Source organism: Phacochoerus africanus, chromosome 15 (genome assembly GCF_016906955.1).
Source record: "Phacochoerus africanus isolate WHEZ1 chromosome 15, ROS_Pafr_v1, whole genome shotgun sequence".
Classification (NCBI taxonomy): Eukaryota; Metazoa; Chordata; class Mammalia; order Artiodactyla; family Suidae; genus Phacochoerus; species Phacochoerus africanus.
In genome coordinates this window covers 13,895,548-13,914,132 of record NC_062558.1, presented here as the reverse complement: position 1 = coordinate 13,914,132, position 18,585 = coordinate 13,895,548, and the positions used below count along the sequence as shown (strand labels likewise).

The 18,585-nt window shown below is 53.0% G+C and overlaps 1 protein-coding gene across 1 annotated transcript; it reads left to right on the top strand.

Moving 5' to 3' along the window:
• Positions 1-4,418: 4,418 nt before the first annotated feature.
• Positions 4,419-17,062, top strand: RP1L1 (RP1 like 1; the record flags this gene model as incomplete). Its single annotated transcript, XM_047761442.1, has 3 exons — positions 4,419-5,027; positions 9,666-9,807; positions 11,796-17,062. Coding segments are annotated over exons 1-3 (6,018 nt in total), but the record flags the coding sequence as incomplete, so codon positions are not given.
• Between the last annotated feature and the right edge of the window lie 1,523 nt (positions 17,063-18,585).

The window sequence follows — 18,585 nt, the reverse complement described above, 5'->3', positions numbered from 1 at the left end:
CCCCTTTCCCCCCAAGTCCCCTCTCTGTCTCTCTCCAGCTGGGTGAGACAGGACTGCCACCTTGTACCCAGTCCCTAAGTCTGAACCCCAAGAAACACCATGCTGGACCTCCCGCTCCCACGAGGCACTCCTCATGCCTTTCCCTTTTTCTCAGCCTCTGCTGACCAGTCCCTTTGCCTTCTTTCCACTGCATCTGCCCTCGTTGGCCAGTAACTCTCCCCACTCTCCCAGAGGGGTCCTCCTACAATAGTAGGATGGCACCCATTGAAGGCCCTTCCAGAACGTCCAGCTTTCTCTTCCCCCTCGCACTTTTGCACGTCCACCCCCACCTCAAATGCGAGGAACAGAGCAGGGTCAGGCACTGTGTGGCCCTTCACCGCTATGTGATCATGGTGCACCCAAAGCCACGGAGCCTCCTCCTTCCAGCCTGCCCCACAGGTCAGAGTTGGCACTGAGGCCATATCTGTTTGCCACGCTGGTCGTAACTTCCTCCTTCTCTAACTAATCCCCAAGTTGTCCTTCAGGTCTTACTCAGGAGGCTGCATGTCACCTCCTTCAGGAAGTCTTCCCTGCCTTGCATTCCCCTTCATCTGCTCTCAGTCACGCCCTGAGTATAGTAGATCACTCTCTGCATCTCAGAGCACATCTCAGGCTGCATTTTAATACTGTACCTTCTTGCCACCCTAGAATGTAACATTTTTTGAAAATGGGTGTGCTGTCTCAGTAATCTATTTCCAGGACCCAGCACAGAGGCTGGCACACAATTGAAGCTCAGAAATCTTTGTTGGGTACATGAATGAGTGAATGAAGGAGTGATTAAATGAATAATACCCTGGCGGGGGAGGCAGGTTTGTTTTGAAGGCGAAAGAATCAAAAGTTCTTAAGCCTCTTTGAAAAAGACAGTGGATTGGCCTTTCCCTTCTCTGTGGCTGCGGGAGGTCAGACTTCTCAGAGACCTTCCTGCAAGGAGCCCTGTGGGGTCTGGGTTTCTGTTTGCCCTCCCCTCGAGCAGTCCACACGTCCAGGCCACCCTGCTCCTTCAGCTCCTTCTCCTGAGTCTTAAGTGTTTTCTGACTTATCTGTGTGGGCGTGTGTGTCTGTGTATATGTGTATGTGTATGTGCATACGTGGAAGCATGTCGCTTGTATGTGTATGTGTGTCTGAGGGTACATGTGTGTGTATGTATGTGTGTCTCTGTGTATATGTGTGTCTCTATGTGCACGCACATGCATATATTTATGTGTGTGCAAGCACATGCGTGCATGAGCAAACAGCCTGAATCTAGGTGTGGAATCTTGTCTGTCATCTGAGCGCAGGCATGTTAGCAGTGGGAGTGGTCCCAGCTCCCCTCACCCCTCTGGGCCCATGTGCTCCATCTCTGGTTGGGAAGGGGCCTCCAGGGAGGGCCGCCCCCACCCCCCCGCCCCGGCTACTGTCAGTCTGATCTTTGGTATTTAGGGTCCCTTGGGTCACATTTCTCTTTTCATTTCAAAATCCACTTGGAGATTAAGAATTCCACTTCAGAAAGAGGTTATTTTCCAGGGGATGTTAGGGAAAGTGGTCATCAGCACTTGAGTGTACTGAATGCATCGTGACCACGAGACGCTTTGGCCGGGTCTTCAGGGAGTCAGGACAGCCTTTGCCTTGGCATCTCTCTCCTTCCCTGCAAAGCTGCCATCAGGAGGGCGCCAGGGAGCCCTCTCTGTCCAGAAGAAGGCTGTGAGGAGCAGCAGTCCTTGGCTGCAGCTAGGAGGCTAAGGGACATGGTGACACTGGGGGGCAGAGTGACACTGAGGGGCCTGGTGACATTGGGGGATGCAGTGATGCTGGGGGGATACGGTGATGCTGGGTACATGGTGATGCTGGGGGGCATGGTGACACTGAAGGACATAGTGACACTGGGAAGCACAGTGACATTGGGGGAGGCAGTGATCTGGGGGATATGGTGATGCTGGGGGACGCCATGGTTATGGGGGACATGGTGGGCATAGTGACACTGGGAGACATCGTGACCCAGAGTGACCCTGTTGGAGGACGCAGTGACCTTCAAGGGCTCCGTAACCCTGGAGGACACAGTGACATTGGGGTATATGGTGATGCTGGGTGACACGGTGATTATGAGGACATAGTGACAATAAAGGACACAACGACATTGGGAGACCAGGTGACGCTGTGAGGCACAGTGACGTTGGGGGACAAGGTGACACAGTGATGCTAGGAACATGGTGACTCTAGGGGATACTGTGACCCTTCCTTCTCCTCTTAGTCCCTCAACGAAGGCCAAGAAGGAAGCTCATTGTCACAAGTGAAATTAAAAATCAAGTGGGAAGAAAGTTAGTCCTCTGGGAAGGCACGCCCAAGTGACAGCGTGTGGCAGCTGCAGGATGTTAGCGGGAGGGCTGAGAAAGTAGCTTATGGGGATTAGTTGAGAGGGAGGAGGCTGAGGAAGCTAATTATAAAGTTTGTGCCAGAGATGAGAGAAGATTATAGGGCCTCTTTGTGCACCAAGATTTTGAAAATGAGAGAATTCTTTCCCTGAAGATGAATGGGACTAAACAGTGAGTAGAGGTAAACCAGCAGATATGGGTGCTGGCTGTGTGGTGAGCGGGGACTGAGGGCTGTAGCCGGTCACTAGAGTGTGCGTGGTGACACAGTCCTGCTAGGTCTGAACCCCGTGTAGTCAGGGAAAGTGCCTTGGCAGCTGCCTGGCAGGCCTGGGCTCTGCTGGGTGGCTCTGTGAAGTGTGTCATTAGTCATCGGAATTTCTTGGGTCCCTGTTCTGTCCCCAGCAGGGGGCTGGGCACCCTGGGGAGTATGGGTTCTGTGCCCTATGTCTTGGGTAGTTGGGCAAGAAGGACACAGGCCAAGGTTGTGGGAGATGTCCAGGAACTGTGCTAAAAATGGGGGTTGCCCTGTGCCGGGGGGATGGGGAAGGTTCCCCTAAGGAGGAAAGCCAAGGCAGGGTGCAGAGGATGGAGGCCGCCCTGCAGGGAGCCTCCAAGTCAGGCCACCTGGTCAGAGTGGAGGATCCTGCAGGAGAGAGGCAGGAGCAGAAGCAGCGGGGCAGGGAGGCAGGAGAAAACTGGGTCATGGCGTAAGGGCCTGGGCTTTTTTTTTTTTTTTTTTTTTAGTGGCGGCACTTGAGGCATATGAAGTTCCCAATCTAGGGGTCGAATCCAACTGCAGCTGCCAGCCTATGTCACAGCCACAGCAACGCCAGATTCGAGATGCACCTGCAACCTACACCTCAGCTCATGGCAATGCTGGATCCTTAACCCACTGAGGAGGGCCAGGGATGGAACCCACATCCTTGAGATACGAGTCAGGTTCGTAACCTGCTGAGCCACAACGGGAACTCCCAAGACCTGAGCTTTTTCCATGGACACTGCAAACCACATGAAGGGCTTGGAACATAGGAAATGACTGGTGAGAACTGGGTTTCTGGACAACCTGGCCAACAGGTGCACAGAACAGAGTCCCACACAATGACCTGGGCAGGAAGAGCCTGCTGCAGGTTTTGCAAGAGCCCCAGGTGAACCAATGCGACCCCTCCATGGTGGGAATGTAAGTGAACAGTTGGAACAAATGGCCTTGACCCTACCCGTCTGGCCTGTGGTCCTATCTCCCAAGTCAGGGGCAGCAGGCTGTGGTACTCACCCACAGGGTTCATTGCACAGCTTCCAAAGACTCTGGAGGGATGCAGGAAAGAGCATCATTTTCCTATTAAGGCAAATCACCCCATGTAATGGAGAGAATGCAGAGCATGAAGTGGTGGCATCCTTGATTCTCCTTGTCTGTACTCCACCCTGAGGGCTTTGGGACTCGGGACTCTGCTTCACCCTCCCACGTGGCAGCTGGAGGATGTGAGTGCAGAGAGTTGGGACCTGCCCCTGCCCGCCCCCCAACACACATGAGACTTGGAGAGAATGTGCAGGATGCCCGGGTCTCCTGATTACTTGCCCAGTATACTCAGGTCCCTTTGTTCAGCCACCTCTTGAGGACATAAACGTTACACTATTCAAAGGAGTGCAAGGTGGTAGAAGAGAGTATGAGGAACAGCAAGAAGATGGGAAGGAATGAAGGTGTACTGATGCATAAATTCTCCTCTGTATGCATGAATGCATCGAATTATAACCACTACGGAGGCAGGTAGGGCTGCATTTTACCAAAACGCTGACTACATTATGAACCTCCTGGGTCACACAGGCAGGGAGTGTTGGGGGGATGGGATTTGAACACAGATCTTCCGATGCCCAAACTTTGGGGATTAACCTGCCTCTCCAAGGTTGAGAGGAGCAGATGTGGGGTGGGAGGGAGCAGCTCTGTAACAGGCGAGAGGAAACACACAGCGCCAGGTTGCTGTCGTGTCTGAATTTCCTCTTCCTCTGATCCATTTCAGCGGCCTGGTCCTCAGCACCATGAGCAGCACCCCGAGGGATGCCCAGGCCCCCAGCCACCGTGAGTGCCTCCTGCCTTCTGTGGCCCGGGCCCCCTCTGTTACCCAGGTCCCGCCGGCCAAGAAGATAACCTTCCTCAAGAGAGGGGATCCCCGGTTTGCTGGGGTTCGCCTGGCCGTCCACCAGCGCGCCTTCAGGAGCTTTGGGGCGCTGATGGATGAGCTCTCTCAGCGTGTGCCGCTCTCCTTTGGGGTGCGCTCCGTCACCACGCCCAGGGGCCTGCACGGCCTCAGTGCCCTGGAGCAGCTGCAGGATGGTGGCTGCTACCTCTGCTCAGATAAGAGGCCCCCCATGACCCCCAGCGGGCCATGCTGGCCACGAGGGAGAAGCCCTTCTGCCTCACATTCGCAGAATTTTGAAGGCCACTGTGAGGGTCCAGGAACACCCTCTTCCTGCAAAAGTCTCAAAACCCCGCGGAGGATAACACTGGTTAAGAACGGGGACCCTCGGGTCCAGCAGACAGTGGTGCTCAGCCACAGGAACATGAGGAACCTGACAGCTTTTCTCAGCAGAGCCTCGGATCTTCTGCACTTTCCCGTGAAGCAGGTGTACACAACCAGTGGGAGAAAGGTAAGCTGAGGGATAGGTCATTTCCTTAAAAACTTCTCTGGACCACAGCTCCAAACGCGTAGCCAGAACCAGGAAGTTATTCCTTAAAAAGAGGCACTGATTGTCCTGCTACTAATTAAAGGTGAATAAAGGAGTTCCCTAGTAGCCTAGTGGTTAAGGATCTGGTGTTGTCACTGCTGTGGCTCAAATTCGATCCCTGGCCCCGGAAGCTTCTGCCTGACCATGGGTGAGGCAAAAAAAAAAGAAGAAGAAAGATGATAGAGTGGAGACATTCAGTTAATAGAATGAGCAACTGTTTTTCATATATATATATATTTTGTCTTTTTAGGGCTGTTCCTGTGGCATTTGGAGGTTCCCAGGCTAGGGGTCTAATTGGAGCTGTGGCTGCTGTCCTACACCAGAACCACAGCAATGCCAGATCCAAGCTGAGTCTTCGACCTACACCACAGCTCACGGCAATGCCGGATCCTTAACCCACTGAGCAAGGCCAGGGATTGAACCTGCAACCTCATGGTTCCTAGTCGGATTCGTTAACCACTGAACCATGATGGGAACTCTGCTTTTCATATTTTTATCTACCATTTAATAAGCTCTTGGTACTATACCTTTCACACCTCAATTATTTTTTTATCCAGTCCACTTTATAATCTATTTCAGTGAGACTTCAGTGTAGGAAAGAGAAAAGACTAGAAGTGCCTTAAGCAGAAAGCAATTTAATGCAAGGCATTGGGTGGGTGGGTGGGCTTACAAGTCTTTGGAAAACTTGGGAGAGGGTGAACTCCAAGCTGGGTCTGAAGAATGGCACCTAGCATCCTGCAGAAAGCTGCAACCTCTGCTTGAAGCTGCTGTGATTACTGAGCTGGGGACTGCTTCTCAGTGGTGGAACCCTAGCTTCTAAAGCTAGATCAGGATGCCACAGCTGCACCTTGATACCCAGGAGCACAGGCCACTGCTGCCCTAGGGCCATCACCTCCCCATACCCCCGCACTTGCTTCCCAGCCACAACCATCAGAAGCAAGATGAGTTGGTGTCTACCTCGCTGTCTCCTCAGTCTTGACACATTTGATGGAGACTCTGCTCAGCAGATCGCAGTTCTCATTCTCACTATAAGAGTCCATCATGGCAGCTATTGATGGTCAAAGTCCAGCTCTCAGCATTGCGCCCTATTTTCAGAGGTGATCAGTCAAGAATCTGTGGCATTACTTTGTGCCATGGGCTCCCAGGGTCCCGTTGTCACCAAGACACTGTGACAATGTGCCTTCAAACCTAGCCAGCTCTGATAACTAATCCTTGAGATGTCTATTACCTGCAATCACCTCTGATACCATACCCTGTACTGCTCTTAGTTCAGTGCAAAAAACAAAAACAAAACAGAAACCTCTCTAGGAACCTTGAGGATCAATGAGTTACACACAAGAATTTTGTGCTTAAAGACTCATTGAAAGGCTGGAGGAGCATGGGCTGGGTTCCTGGAAATGATTCTCAGAACATCACAGAACTGGCCTGTCTGGGTAGATACCTCTGACCCAATCAGGATTGCGGTTCTCTGGAGGATGTCACTAATGATTGTGCTCAGTACCATGCACCGTTGTTATGATCCAGAGTGAGGAAGCTTACACAGGAAGCTGGATCACTGAGTGTGGCTGGAACACTGAGTGTGGCTTCTGCCATTTCGGTTGCTCCTGCCTCTTTGCACCTTTGACCTTTTTTTGCTGGTGGCAGCAGTCAGAAGCAAAAGGAAGATGGCCTCTGCTTTGCTATCATTTTTCGTATCTTGTTTAAGTGACTCTAACTGGTGGAACCTGTTTTACATTTATCACTCTAGCTGCAAGAGAGTCCAGGAAATGTGTTTAGAGCTTTCTAAGTTCTGCAGTGTTGGAAAGCGAGCAGGACAGAGGTTGACTAAGCTAGGGAGGGCATAGCATTGACCAGAAACACTCACCAGGCAGTTAGTATTAGTATCCCCTTTGGATAGATAAGAAGATTGAAGGAGGTGTGGGAGGTGAATGGATTGGGAGTTTGGGGTTAGCAGAGGCAAACTATTATATACAGAATGGATAAACAAGATCCTACTGTATAGCACAGGGAACTATATTCAATATCCCATGATAAACCATAATGGAAAAGAATATGAAAAAGAATGTATATATATGAATAATTGAATCAGTTTGCTGTCCAGTAGAAATTAATACAATATTGTAAATCAACTACACATCAATAAAATAAATTTTAGCAAAAGAAAATTGAGGCACAGAGGTTAAGTAATTTGTTCATGATTGCAAAGCTGGCAAATGATAGAGGCAGCATTAGTGATTTCATAGTCGTGATGCAAGAAGCCTTCTAAATGATGGTGCATTTACTATATACCAGCGTATGCTCCCTGCAGAGTATACAGACAAATGAAACTAGGTGCCTACCCTCAATTAACTACCGTTTAGTGAATTTGGTGAGAGGGGAAAAAGCAGGTCCAAAATAAGTTAATTGGAGAAAATATTATTAGACTTTTTTTTTTTTTGGCTCTTTTTAGGGCCACACCCTTAGCATATGGAAGCTCTTAAGCTAGGGGTTTGAATTGAAGCTACAGCTGCCAGCCTATGCCACAGTCACAGCAACACCCCATCCGAGCCATGTCTGCGACTTACACCACAGGTCATAGCAACACCGGATCCTTAACCCACTGCAACCTTATGGATTCTAGTCAGGTTCGTTAACCACTGAGCCATGAAGGGAACTCCTTATTAGACTAATTTCGTATAGACTTACTGCAGAGCTATTAGAATGTCTGTAAATAAAACAATTTCATTGCTCCCCAGGAAAGGCTATGTCATGATTATCAGTTTGAAAGTCCTTTGCTGGATGAACACTGTTGTTATTGCTCTTTTTCTTTTTTCTTTCTTCCTTCCTGGGGGGAGGGAGGAGGGAGTGAGGACAGAAAGAAAGAAAGGAGAGAAGAGAGCGAGAGGGGAGGGAGAGAGGGAGAAGGGGAGAGAGGGAGGGAGGGAGGGAGGGAGGAGGGAGAGGAGGGAGGAGGGAGGGAGGGAGGGAGGTACGCAAGAAGGATAAAAAGAAACCCTAACTCCCTCCTCCCGCCTCCACTCCTCCCTCCTCTCTCTCTCTCTCTCTCTCTTCTCTCTCTTTCTTCTTTTCTTTCTTTCTTTCTTTTCTTCTTTCTTTCTTTTTTTCCCCCCATGGATCCTAGACTTCTTTCTAGGAAGGGCACACTAGCCCTCAATTCTTTTTTCTTCCCTGGAAAGTTCTGGTTTCCTAGAAGCATGGCTATATGTATAAGCTGATAGACTTGGGTCATGTTTGTATTTTTGTGATAGGATAGAGATCTAAATCAGAAAGAAATGACCTAGTAGTTTGAAACAAACCTCTAATTAACCAGGTTGCAAGATCTGATGTCCTGCAAGTGTGCGTGTCATTTTGAGGGGAGAGGATGCGCATGTTCTCTTTTCTTCATTTCCTTGTTAAAGAGCACACCCTTTTCATTTGAGAAACTGACAAAGAACTGATTCTGTTCTTTAAAGATGCTGTGAAATCCCCCAACACTGCTAACTACAATGTAATGCTCTACATTGTGCAAACCCTCTGATAGGCAGGGGACCTCAGGGCCAGGTGAGATTTTTTGAAAAGCGGGGAGCTCTGTCCGACCTTGAATGCAATCCAGCACTGATAGTGCCCATTCAACTCCCAGCCCAACCTCCTGCTGGTGGGTGTTGAGGGAGGTGGGAGGAGGATGACGCAAGTGTTGGGGTGGGAGCCTCAAGAACCATGGGAGGAGCTTGGAAGGGAAACGTGGTCTGTGCCTTGTCCTCTGCTCCACCGGGGACAGAGGTAGAGGCCCTGGGTTTGGATTAGTCTGGGAAGCACAGATCAGATCCAAGAGAGGACTCTGCCTACAAGAAGGCTGAGATGGTGAACCAAATCTCCACACAGGAGCTGGAGGGCCTTCTGTTACGGTTGATTTAAAACATAACATGGTTCGGAGTTCCTTGGTGGCCTAGAGGATAAGGATTCTGTGCTGCCACTGCTGTGGCTCAGATTTGATCCCCTGGCTTGGGAACTTCCACATGCCATGGGAGTGGCCAAAAAAAAAAAAAAGAAAAAAGAATAAAGAAGGCAGTTCTTTAGGATTTCCCTGGTGGCTCAGCAGGTTAAGGATCTGGCATTGTCACCGCTATGGATCAGGTCACTACTGTGACTTGATTCAGTGTCTGGCCCAGAAATTTCTACATACCGTGAGCATAGCCAATAAAAAAAATAAATACAAAAACAAATACATAAATAAAATATATCCTAGATGGAGGAAGTATGGGTGGAGAAGCAAGTCAAAGGCTTCTGGAAGTCTTTTGCACCTAAGGTATCCAGAATAATGTCTACACCACAAGCCTCATACCGGGTGGAGGAAAGGGTGTGGGTAGAGAGGAAGATGATGGCAGTGTGACCCCAGCCAGTTATGGAGGTGCGCGATGAGGAATGTCTGGGATTTTCCCTTTGGGTCAGAAATCTGGGATGAGATGAGCAAATATCAGAAAAGGGACCAGAGAGAATGGATTCAACCTCTACCTGCATCTCTTTGGGTGGAAGGGTGTTCCTGCAGACCAGGCCTCCTGACCCCACCCTCTCCTTCTCCAGGTGGACACTCTGAAGGCTCTGCTGCGAAGCCCCTCGGTGCTGGTATGCGCGAGTCACGAGCCCTTCAGAACTCTGGCAATGGAAGATGTCCGAAGAAATGGAATGGAAACTCTATCTGGGCAGATTTTAAGGAACAAAAACGGTGAGTAGGTTTGGGAGTGTCCCAAATCCTATTTGCACTGGAGGGTGGCTCAGTAGGGCTGGACAGAGCTCCTCTCTAGATAATTTAGAAAACTTGCCTTTGGCCCCAAGTCTTGGGCTTCGCAGTTGTTTGAGGATCTCTCTTGCCTTTTCCTCCCCTCATCACCATCACCCTTAAATGGGCTGAATATTACCTGGGGTACGAGAGAGAGGAGTCTGGTATTTAAAGAGAACGAGGATTAGGAGATCCTGAATGCTAAGCTTCTAGGACCACAGTGGATATGACATTATGGAGGCAGTAGGCCATGGGTATATGATATTTGTATCTTTCAAGAGCCATGACTCTCTCAGGCAAGAGTGGAGACAAAACAGACCAAAATAAATAACCATCTATCATCCACCCATCCATCTATATAGGCAACCATACATTCATCCCAAAAAGCCTTGGTGCTAGAAGTAGCCTTGGCTATTCTTAAAAAACACATTATTGCAGTTCCCTGGTGGCGCAGTAGGTTAAGGATCCAGGATTGTCACTGCTGTGGCTCTAGCAACTGCTATGGCACAGGTTCGAGCCCTGGCCCAGGAACTTCTTTGTGCCATGGGGGAAGTAAAAAAAAAAAAACAAAAACAAAAAACAAAAAAAACCCACATTATTTTAAAATCATGATGAACAAATACAGAGTAAAAGTTTCAGCTAAATCTTTGGTATGACAATGGGCAAATTTGGGGAAGTAAACAAAATGATAACCTTTGTGAAAAGCAATTAAGAGAATGATGATGGCTTCAGTGATTGCCACAAGTCTGGTACTAAGGATGGAAAGACCCATCAGCCACAACCCCTCTTCTGCAGGAGCCCCCAGGCTCACTTGGTGTTTGCGGAAGAGCGGGGCTTGGAAAACCTTCTTCTGCCCAGTCGGACTTGAGGCATCTGCTCTTTTGCTGGCACAGCCTTAACCTGCGCCAGTCCCACCCTCTTGCCAAGCATTAGCGCAGGAGATGAAATGAGCAAGTCCTGAGGGTTCCCGTCTTTCTTGAGGTCACGTCATTCTATCCCCAGTGACCCCCTCTTCTTCTCTTTTCCATGGCTGCTATATAGGGACCTACTATTGTATATCCAGGTCCTTCTTTGCAAGCATTTATCAACCCCAAAGCTTGATGAGTGTTAAGATGATAAATCACCACTGATAATTGCAAAGCATTTTACAGTTTCCAATCAGGTGTGCATGCAGCAGCGTATTGATTTTTGCTTCTGTGCTGGGAGTGGGAGTGAGCAGGGCTAGGAGTTGGCTCTGGGCACTTTTGCTCTGCAGCCAACTCTGCTGTTTATGGAGAACCTACTTTGTGCCGGCAACTCTGCAAGAAGTTTTTTGTTTTTTTTTTTTTCTCTTTAGGGCTACACCTGTGGCATATGGAAGTCCCAGTCTAGGGGTCCAATCAGAGCTACAGCTGCCAGGCCACGTCACAGCAACAGCCACGCCAGATCCGAGCTTTGTCTATGACCTATGCCGCAGCTCGTGGCAAAGCCGGATCCTTTACCCCACTGAGTGAGGCCAGGGATTGAATCCGCATCCTCATGGATACCAGTCAGGTTTTTAACATGCTGAGCCATAAGGGCACTCCCTGCAGGAAGTTTTATATGCACTGCCTCGCATCCTCAAAACAAACCTCCCAGGTAGATAGCATTACTCTTACTTTACAGCTCGGGAAAGAGGCTCTGGTAAAGACTACACCGTTAGGGAGTGGCAGGGTTCACAGTGAATTCAGACTTCAAGCCCATCTCACTAGGCTATGCTGGTTCGCACCCTGGCAGCTCTGTGAATATGAATTCTAGAATGGTTTCTGTCCTCCCTACTGGTTTTGGAGGTGGCAGGCATGTACAGATTGTGACAGGTTTGTGACCCACCTTGATCCTTCTGCACCGAAGCTCCTCCCCCCCAGCAGCTCACTCTCTCTCCCTCTTTTTTCTTGCTCGTCATCGTTGTGCACCAGGGAGCTGGGGGCCCAAGGCCAAGCAGAGCGTGATCCACGAGCGGTCCAGGCCGGCCAGCAGGCCCAGGCAGTTTTCCCTGCTGTCAGAGAGGTCTGGGCTCAGCGACCCCTCGGTGTCCCTGCCTCCTGACTGCATGGACCCTGTTCCTGACAGGCACCCTCAGGACATGCCTGTCCACCTCGGCCCATTGGTGGCCGGTGATGACTTTGAGAAGAATGTCCGCGTGAACGAGGATGGCAGCCTGTCTGTGGAGATGAAAGTCCGTTTCCACCTGTTGGGGGAGGACCCGCTGCTGTGGTCCAGGAGGGTCAGGGCGACCAGCACCCTCTCGGTGGCCGGTGGGGAGCGCCCCGTCCTGGGGGAGGCAGAACCCCTTGGCCATATGTGGAAGGGCCACTCTGGGGACCCTTCAGAGCCTGGGGCACAGGGACTGGGGTCCTGCCAGGCAGGAGGCGTGGGGGCCTTTGACCGAGGCCGGTGGCAGCAGGGCTCTGGATACGAGATCTGGATGAATCCCCTGTTTACCTCCCAGGGGGAGCGGGCGGCCTCTCCGAGGAGGTCTGGACAGACCCACCACTCCTGCTCCAGGGTTCCCCGGAGGCAGGGGGCCATCATCAGGAAAAGAAGGAGCAGGGACAGTGTCAGCCCTGCCTCCAGTGACAGACCCCCCGAGGGCTCTGAACCAAACTCTTCCTGCTGCTCTAGGTCCCTGGAGGATGGCATCAGCAACTATGGCCCACATATGGCCTCCAGGGCTGGTGAGGGCACAGGCCAGGGTGCCACACCGTGTGGCAGGGAGCACCATCACTGCCTGAACCCTGGGGCCTGTGGCCTGGCAGATGCTCCTCCTGACACCTGGATGAGCGCTGGGTCTCATGAGGAGTCCAGTGAAAGGGGTGAGCCACCCCAGGCCTCCCCCAGCAAGAGTAGCAGGGCCACGACTTCCTGGGGGGCCACCCAGCCGGGAGGCCCTGGTTCCCTCACCCTCACCGTGAGCCCCTCATCTTTAAGGAATGAGGATGCAGAGGCAGAGGAGAGTGAGCCGGGCACCCAGGACAGGAGCGGGTCTGGGGTGAGTTTGTCCTTGTCTCCAGGCCGAGCTAGCTCTGGGGACAGGGCAGGTGGCCGGTCCCTAGCTTCTGCCCGCGCTTCAACCCTGGGCGGGAGCAGAAAGCAGGAGGGCAGAGCAGGTGCCCTGTCCTCACCCAGCATTTCTGGTCTCAGCCAAAGGGCCCAGAGGGGCTGCCCCAAGCAGCACCACCACCCAAAAGACCCCCAGTGCCCACTGGACTCTCCAGTGTCCAGGCCGGTGCCAAGGCCGCCCAGCAGAGCCGGGGCCTGTCCAGAAGGCCCAGCCCCTGGCCTTTCTGGAAGCCCCAGTAGTGCCAGGAAGCCAGGTTCCTGGTTCTCTGCCTCTCTTCACTCCCAGGACACGCGGGGGCTCAGCAGCATTGCCATCACCCCCGTGAGCAATTCTGACAGCACTCCCAATCTCTACTCCCCAAACTCACCCTCCGCTGAGACCGAAGGGGGCCCTGGGTTCCAGGCATGCTCACCGGCTCCCACACCTTCAAACACATCCGGCTCTTTCAACTCCCACACTGAACAGGCAGAGGGTGACAGTCCCAAGCCTCCCTGGCCCTTAGTCCTGCCAGTTGAGAGGCCTGAGGGAGGGAGGCTGGGATCACACCGAGGCAGCTGCTGTTCACAGCTAAGCACGTGGTCACCGGCCCACAGGTCCCCTGGGAAAACACAAGCGCTGCCGGCCTCTCAGCCTGGGGGCTGCCAGGGGCCCTCCTCCAGGGCCTGCCCAGCGTGCAGTAGATTCTGTCCCATGCCCCCCATGCCACGGCCTTCTGGCAAGAGGCATCCTCCCCATGGCCGTGGCCAGAGCGAGGGCAACCCCAGTGCTGATGGAGGGGTGGGTGGGGAAGAGGAGGGGGAGGAAAAGCTGGACGTGTGTCACTCTCAGGCCCCCAGCTCTCAGGAAGGGCCCTCAGGGGAAGCAGTCAGAGCCGTGAGAAGGGGCAGCCCCTGCCGAGGTCCCAGGCTCAGAAAGTTCCAGGGGCAGGATGCGGGTGGAGGGGAGGGCCTGGAGGAGCAGGCGGAGGATGGTGGCATGATGCTGGGTGCCCTGCCCCGAGCCTCCCCGGAAGCCGTGGTCCGGGCCTGGCTGAGCAACATCCCAGAGGAGCCCATGAAATATGAGATGGTGGATGAGGGCGAGGATGTGGCGGGGCTGGACCCTGAAGGCCCCGAGGGGGACCCAGTTTCCACACGCTCCCCAGATGACCTGGAAAGTTCAATTCAGGCCAGACAGCCATCCCTGGAAGAGGCCACCAGTGAGAAAGCAGAACCAGATGGAGTGCTCCCAGTGCCTGGCAGTGCCAGCCCCACATCAGGAACAGGACTTCCTGGCAGCAAAGTCTCAGAAGCCCCTCCGGAGGCTGAAACAGGAAAAGGGGCAGCTGTGGACCATGGGATGGGCCAGGGCAGGCTTCCCAGCACAATCTCTGCCTCCGTACAGATCGTAAAGGTGCTGAAGGGATCTGAGCAGGGTCGGCCCAGCAGCCTCCCTGAAGTGTCCAGCTCAGAGGGCAGGAGGCTTAGCCGCTCGGCCCTGGCCCTCATCACCTGTCTTGCCAGGCTCCACTTCTTTGATGATGACCTTGGGTCTTCCACTGGCAAAGTGAGGTTCCTGGACTCTCCCCGGTACCAAGAGCTCCTGAGCACCTTCCAGGCCTTATGGCCGGGGAGTGAGCTTGGGCACAGGGACCTGGTCTCTGGCCTCCAGGAGCTTGGCTGGTGCCAGGCCCTGAGGGACCTCAGATCACACGCTGCAACTGAGGACTTCACGCCAACGTCCTCCTCTGGCGTGGATGTTGGCAGTGGCTCTGGAGGCTCAGGGGAGGGCAGTGGACCCTGTGCTGTGGACTGTGCCCTGGTCCCTGAGAGGATGGAGCTGCCCTTAAATGTCTCCTGCCAGAGGCCTGATTCTGGAACCTCCATTAACCCAGAGGTTCCAGGAGACCATCAGCCGAGTGGCTCTGAGGCTTGTGACACCAGTGAGGATGGGGCAGAAAGGAACAGCGGGGAGCAGACATTGGGCAGTGACCTGGGTGGAGGAGCTGAAAACATAATGAAAGAAGAGGGGGTACAGTTAGAGGAAATAAAAGAAGAAAAAGAAAGAGCGGAACTGCAAGAGGAGGCTGCCAAAGGGTGTCCAGAAGAGGGAGGATCTGTGGGAAGAGAACTGCCAGGGGCGGGCTCTCAGAATGGGGCGGGGGCTCAGGAAGATGCCATCCTGCAGGAAAAGGAGGCAGGAGGCCTTGTCTCGGCCACACTGAGCCCTCCAGGGAGGAGAGAGAGCCCGACAGAGCCCCCTAGGAGCCTCGGTGAAAGGAACTCGGATGCCAGTGGGAGTCAAAGTGGACCCAAAGCTGAGCCCACTTTGGAGAAGTTGCCCAGAGCAGCAGAGGCAGGTGGTGGGCAAACCCAGGCCAAGCTCCACCAGGGGGCTGGCGAGAGGGGCACGTCCACAGCCCGCCGAGGGTCTCTAGGACCTGACCTCCTCTGGGTGTCCAGGCTGCTGAAGAAGATGGAGAAGGCCTTCCTGGACCATCTCGCCAGTGCTACAGCTGAGCTCCGAGCCCGCTGGGGCCTGCAGAGCAACGACCTGCTGGACCAGATGGTGGCCGAGCTGCAGCAGGACATGGGCCGGCGGCTCCAGGACAGCACCGAGAGGGAGCTTCACAAGATCCAGAGCTGGGCCAGGGGCACGGCCCTGGGGCCGCCCAGAGAAGCCCTCCGCTGGGAGGCATCTCTGCAGACAGAGCAGCGCAGATGGCGCCTCCGGGGCCTGCACAACCTCTCTGCCTTCTCGGAGCAGATGCAAGGCTGGGGTCCTCTGTCCTTCTCCCTGGAGGATGTGCCAACCTTCAGAGGGGCCCTGGGGACCCAACTTGGGGAGGAGGCCGAGGGGGAAGAGTTCTGCCCCTGCGAGGCCTGCATGAGGAAGAAAGCAGTTCCTGTGTCCCAGAGGGAGGCGGTGGCGGCCAGCAGTGCACCCATCAGAGAGGCCTTCGACCTGCAGCAGATTCTGCAGAAGAGGACAGCGGAGGTGGCTCCTGCCAAGAGAGGGATGGAGCCCCTTCAGAGGGACCCCTCGGGGATGGACACTGTCCAGGGATCAGGCCAGGGCCCTGGGGCAGAGGAGGGGGACAAGGGTGAGGGCAGCCAGACCCTTGGCAGAGACGAAGGTGCCCGGAAAGCAGAGGAGGCAGCTACTCAGGAGAGGGGAGGGGAAACAGAGCCCTGTGTGGGCAGCGACCCGGAGCAGGGCATCGGGAAGGAGGAAGAAAACACGGACAGGGGCTCTGGGGCTGAGGACACTCAGGAGGGCAAAACCTCAGGAGGAGGTGACCGTGGTCCAGGAAGACAGGATGCTGGTGCCTGCACCTCAGAGGCCCAGGAAGCTGAAGGGGAGGAAGAGCCAGAGTCAGGAGGAAATCCAAGGGAGAGAGAAGGGGGTGCTCGGGCTGGACAGTCAGGTGAAGCTTCTGGAAGTAGCAGCCCAGTCCCAGAGGGGAGGCCCGTGCTGTCCCCAGCCCCAGAGGCAGACACTCCCTGCCAGAGGTCAGGCCCAAAGTCAGGCCTCTCCTCCTGCAGCACGTCATCTCTGGAAACCTGCTCCCAGCTCTCTCAGAAAGGCTCTGAGGACGAGTCTTCAAGCAGACACACCAGGAACATGGAAGATGAGTCCAAGGACATCCCTGATCCAGAGAAAAAAGTCACAGGCATGCATACAGAAAGCTCCACTTCTGAACAAGAAGGGACCCCCTTGGGCTTAAGGACCCGAGAGATAGAGACAGAGGAAGTCCAGGCTCCAGAGCAGGAGGAAGAGGAAGACCAGGCTTCAGAGCAGGGAGCAGAGGAAAACCAGGCTCCAGAGCAGGAAGAAGAGGAAGACCAGGCTCCAGAGCAGGGAGCAGAGGAAAACCAGGCTCCAGAGCAGGGAGCAGAGGAAGACCAGGCTCCAGAGGAGGAGGAAGAGGAAGACCAGGCTCCTGAGCAGGGAGCAGAGGAAAACCAGGCTCCAGAGCAGGAAGAAGAGGCAGACCAGGCTCCAGAGCAGGAAGAAGAGGGAAACCAAGCTCCAGAGCAGGAGGAAGAGGAAAGTCAGGCTCCAGAGCAGGGAGCAGAGGAAAACCAGGCTCCTGAGCAGGGAGCAGAGGAAGACCAGGCTCCAGAGGAGGAGGAAGAGGAAGACCAGGCTCCAGAGCAGGAAGAAGAGGAAGACCAGGCTCCAGAGCAGGGAGCAGAGGAAGACCAGGCTCCAGAGCAGGAAGAAGAGGCAGACCAGGCTCCAGAGCAGGAAGAAGAGGGAAACCAAGCTCCAGAGCAGGAGGAAGAGGAAAGTCAGGCTCCAGAGCAGGGAGCAGAGGAAGACCAGGCTCCTGAGCAGGGAGCAGAGGAAAACCAGGCTCCAGAGGAGGAGGAAGAGGAAGACCAGGCTCCAGAGCAGGAGGAAGAGGAAAGCCAGGCTCCAGAGCAGGAGGAGGAAGACCAGGCTCCAGAGCAGGAAGCAGAGGGAAACCAAGCTCCAGAGCAGGAGGAAGAGGAAGACCAGGCTCCAGAGCAGGGGGCAGAAGAAGGCTCTGACTTAGAAGCCAAGAAAGTAGTGCAAAGTCTCACTTCCACAGAAACTAGTTTTAAAACCCCCCCCAAGGACAGGACTGATGGCTTTGGCCAGGACGACTTAGATTTCTAGAGATCCAGCTGCGAGATGGTCCTGAGTCTGGAGCTTAGCCCCCTGGAGATGCACAAAGGACAGGGGCAAAGATCAAGGACTTGCCAAGGACACAGCCATTCCACGCTGCTTGGGTTCTGAATTCTGGGGCTTCCGAGACCCCCAAGGCCCATCCACCCACTGCGTGAGGGAGGGTCATCTCCAATCTGCCCTGTTTCTGGTGGTCCACTCCCCCTCGGTTTGCCTGCTGAGCTGAGGATGGACTGACTGGCCACGGTCCAGGAGAGGTTTTGCTTGTGTTTGGATTTTGCCAGCAAGGGTTTCCTTCATTCTCCTGCCTATCGATCTCCAGCTATTTTTCTCCTTGGCTTGTCTTGGCACTGACCTCGCTCGACTTTGAAGTGCTTTTTTCTGGTCTTGACTATATTTGGTGACTCTGCAGATATGAACACTTAGGAGAAGAGGATAAATTCAGGGTCATTGGACAAAGTTTGTTTTCAGCCCCAAACTCCAAGTGTCTTTCCTTAATTCACATTTTTGTTTTGTAATGGAAAAAATTGGGAAAAGAAAGAAGGTACAATAGTCACTCACAATTCCATCCCTCAGGGATAGCTCGTGTCAGCTGTTTGATGTATTTCCTTCCCATTATTTTTCTAATTATTTGGTAGCTGTGCCATCCTTATAGACTTTTCTAACTTAATATTATAATTTGTTTTATTTAATCTCAAAATCTTCATAGCTTATTTTAAAATGTTTGAATAATATTTTTAATTCCTGAATAATGTATTTTGAGACTATAAAATGCTTTTTTAACCATATCCCTATTGTTGACCATTTAGATGGTTTCTGTTATTTTTTCGTATATATACAGTTTTCCCCTGAACTGCAGATGAATATCTTAAAGAATTTCAGGCACGGGATTAGTGGGTCTAAGGATATAAACTGTTTTAAGGCTCTTGATAGCTTGCTGCCAAATTGTTTTTCTAAAAGTCTGTATTAAATTACATCACCTGGCTCACCACATTCTCATATTTGGTAGA